The 2,594-nt window shown below is 39.0% G+C and overlaps 1 protein-coding gene across 1 annotated transcript; it reads right to left on the minus strand.

Moving 5' to 3' along the window:
• Positions 1-254: 254 nt before the first annotated feature.
• On the minus strand, positions 255-1,226 carry LOC121412972 (beta-2 adrenergic receptor-like). The gene has a single exon (XM_041605735.1). It carries the CDS (start codon positions 1,224-1,226, stop codon positions 255-257), a length of 972 nt encoding a protein of 323 aa, XP_041461669.1.
• Between the last annotated feature and the right edge of the window lie 1,368 nt (positions 1,227-2,594).

Genomic DNA, 2,594 nt, shown 5'->3' on the forward strand with positions numbered 1-2,594 from the left:
AACTTACATTGATCCAGGTTAATTCCATAATGGGGCAATGCAAAAACTTTACGTTTAATTGAAAATCTAGCATTAGTCTCAAATCAGACGTAGTGGGCTGTTACAAGAAAGTTGAATTGCAATTGAACGCATCATAAATTTCCTTTTAAATGATTTCCGCATGGTCAATTTAATATCACCTCCTAGCTAATTTAGTATGTGTATGGCATTTGTCTTCTAAGTTCTATTCATATCGACTACCAAATGAACAAGTGTTAAGCCCAGTTAAAATGAACACAGTGTCGTATGAGGTCAATACAATGCTTCTTGGCCTCCTTAGTAGTCGTTAGGTATACTAGGGGTTGGACCCAGCAAACTGTAGTAGCCATTTTATCCATGACATTTAGCCAGTTACCCGTAGAAGCTCTCGGAAACAAATATGCCACACATAATGGTGCCCATACTGCGAGGAAGGAAATGGACAAAAGAGCAACGGTGAAGATGCCTTTGAACCGTCCCCTTAGGCCTGGCTGTTTCCAATGGCCTTGCAGATTCGAGCCATCAAATGGATCCCCTGGAGCAGCATGCATTTCCAAGTTATCAACGGCCTTTCTTTGTCTTCGAAGGATCCTCACTAGATTGATATAGATGCCTAACAATAGGAAGAATGAGATGTTGATAGGTACGATGTAACCGATGACGCTAAGAAGTTTGCCTAATCTGTATTTCAGTACGATACTTTTTATCACACAATCCTCAATATCCTGTTGAGTAACAGGGGAAGCCGGAACTGGAAAGTTGCACCCACTGAAAACCAACACAGCAATAAGAGAACTAGCGAAAGTAACTTTGACTCTTCTGGGGGTAACTATGGCGTGATAACGCAATGGTCGAGTGATCAGAAAGTACTTGTTGACGTTGATGCCGCAGAGACAGGCCATTATCAAAACAAATGTCAGACGAGTTGGAAACATAAATATTAGCGTAATAAGAGAACATAGATGCCGACCTTTCACCGCAAACCAAAGCAAAGACCAGCAATTCCATGAGATTCCATTGATGAGGCACGCGATTGCTAGCATTCGATATAACAGCTTCATAACGTCCTGGAGGTTTCTCTGTCTATGGATGACGATCAGAAATACAATGTTGAAGGTTATTCCAAGGACTAAGTTGACTACGTACACGCTGGCTCCATGCTTGAAGCTCCAGTTAGCCTCAGTGGTATCATTGTTGAGTTCATCCATGATTATTTTTATACTGTTATTCTGGTCGCTATCCTTCAATTATCAACAAAAGAAACTGATTATTTGGCAACAACATCGACATAGCCAACATAATAGTATTCCCGCCTTTAGTGAAAAATATTTTGCTTTGCTAATGTAAACACCTAAAAGCGGTCCAGACTGCAGCTCCACAAGATCCACAATCTGATAGTCAAGCAACGATTTTCATGTTTCGTTAGGTGTTGTTGAACTGCAAAACTTCTTCGTTTCCCTGGATACATAGCATTTAAGTATTTAAGGTTAACAACACAGGCTTTCTCACATGTCTGAGGGAAATACAGCAAATTTGAAATTTAGGCATGACATGCAATGTCTCGCGATCGCGCCATTACGAATATAACTGTCTGGAAAGTACAGTGCTTTTGTTCTAAAGGTAAAAAAGACATACAAGCAAATGGAGTCACATTATTGTCGCTATTTGAAACCTCTTCCGACAAGTCCTTATAGTTTCAACATTCAATACAACATCAAAAAAGTTGAATGATGGTCAGGCAAAACTGGGTGTCTTCGCTTATCACTTGTTGAGAATTTTATTGTAACCTCGGGAATCATGATTATCGTAAGTTGATGGAGCAAATCGCATGATAAAGTTTTCTTTCACTCCATTATCTCACTATTCACGAACCGTCGCTATTACACCAGAATGATGCAGAGTCAGACATTTGTTGTACTCTTTAACTTCAATCTATGTCAAAGCTTACTGGTGATGGAACTGGTGCTTTCAGAGGGTTGTCTGGTTGGCTATGGCTACAATGAAGGCACATTTCCTGCGCATTTTTCACTTGCAATGATATCCAGATAGTTCTCATCTTCTTTTAGATGTGTTATGTTAAACCTAGTACGGACATACCCGTTTATATACCTGAGAATTTCCCGTCTAAAAGGTACATGAAACCAGGGACCACTCTCATAATTTTTCCATTCGACATAATCACGAAATGTCGATTTAACGAAGCACATGTTTTACCTAATGTAATCATCGTCTCTTTAAAATTGACACTTGTCATTAAAAAACTTTCACCAAGTGCGGGAGACGTGTTATTGAATTATTTTAACCAAAGAGCATGCTCCGCGTGTTTGCCCACTTATTTTCAAACACCACTTCTTTGCTGAATAGATATAAAATACAATTTGGCGAATACAGCATTATTTTCTTTCCTGAATCTGGATATTTCCTACTTACCTTAAGACTCCCACGCCCTCTCTCTTATCAATGAAGATCTAGAATTTCGTCCATCAGCCATGCATTTCAGAAGTTGGCATGAATGAAGTATATGTGTTAGCGATTATAATAAATATTTATCAGTGATGAAAAAATATCAATTCAGT

The sequence above is a fragment of the Lytechinus variegatus genome, chromosome 4 (assembly GCF_018143015.1).
Source record: "Lytechinus variegatus isolate NC3 chromosome 4, Lvar_3.0, whole genome shotgun sequence".
NCBI classification, from domain to species: domain Eukaryota; kingdom Metazoa; phylum Echinodermata; class Echinoidea; order Temnopleuroida; family Toxopneustidae; genus Lytechinus; species Lytechinus variegatus.

Coding starts and splice junctions, on each gene's coding strand:
- LOC121412972 (XM_041605735.1), bottom strand. CDS start 1,226: ATGGATGAACTCAACAATGATACCACTGAGGCTAACTGGAGCTTCAAG.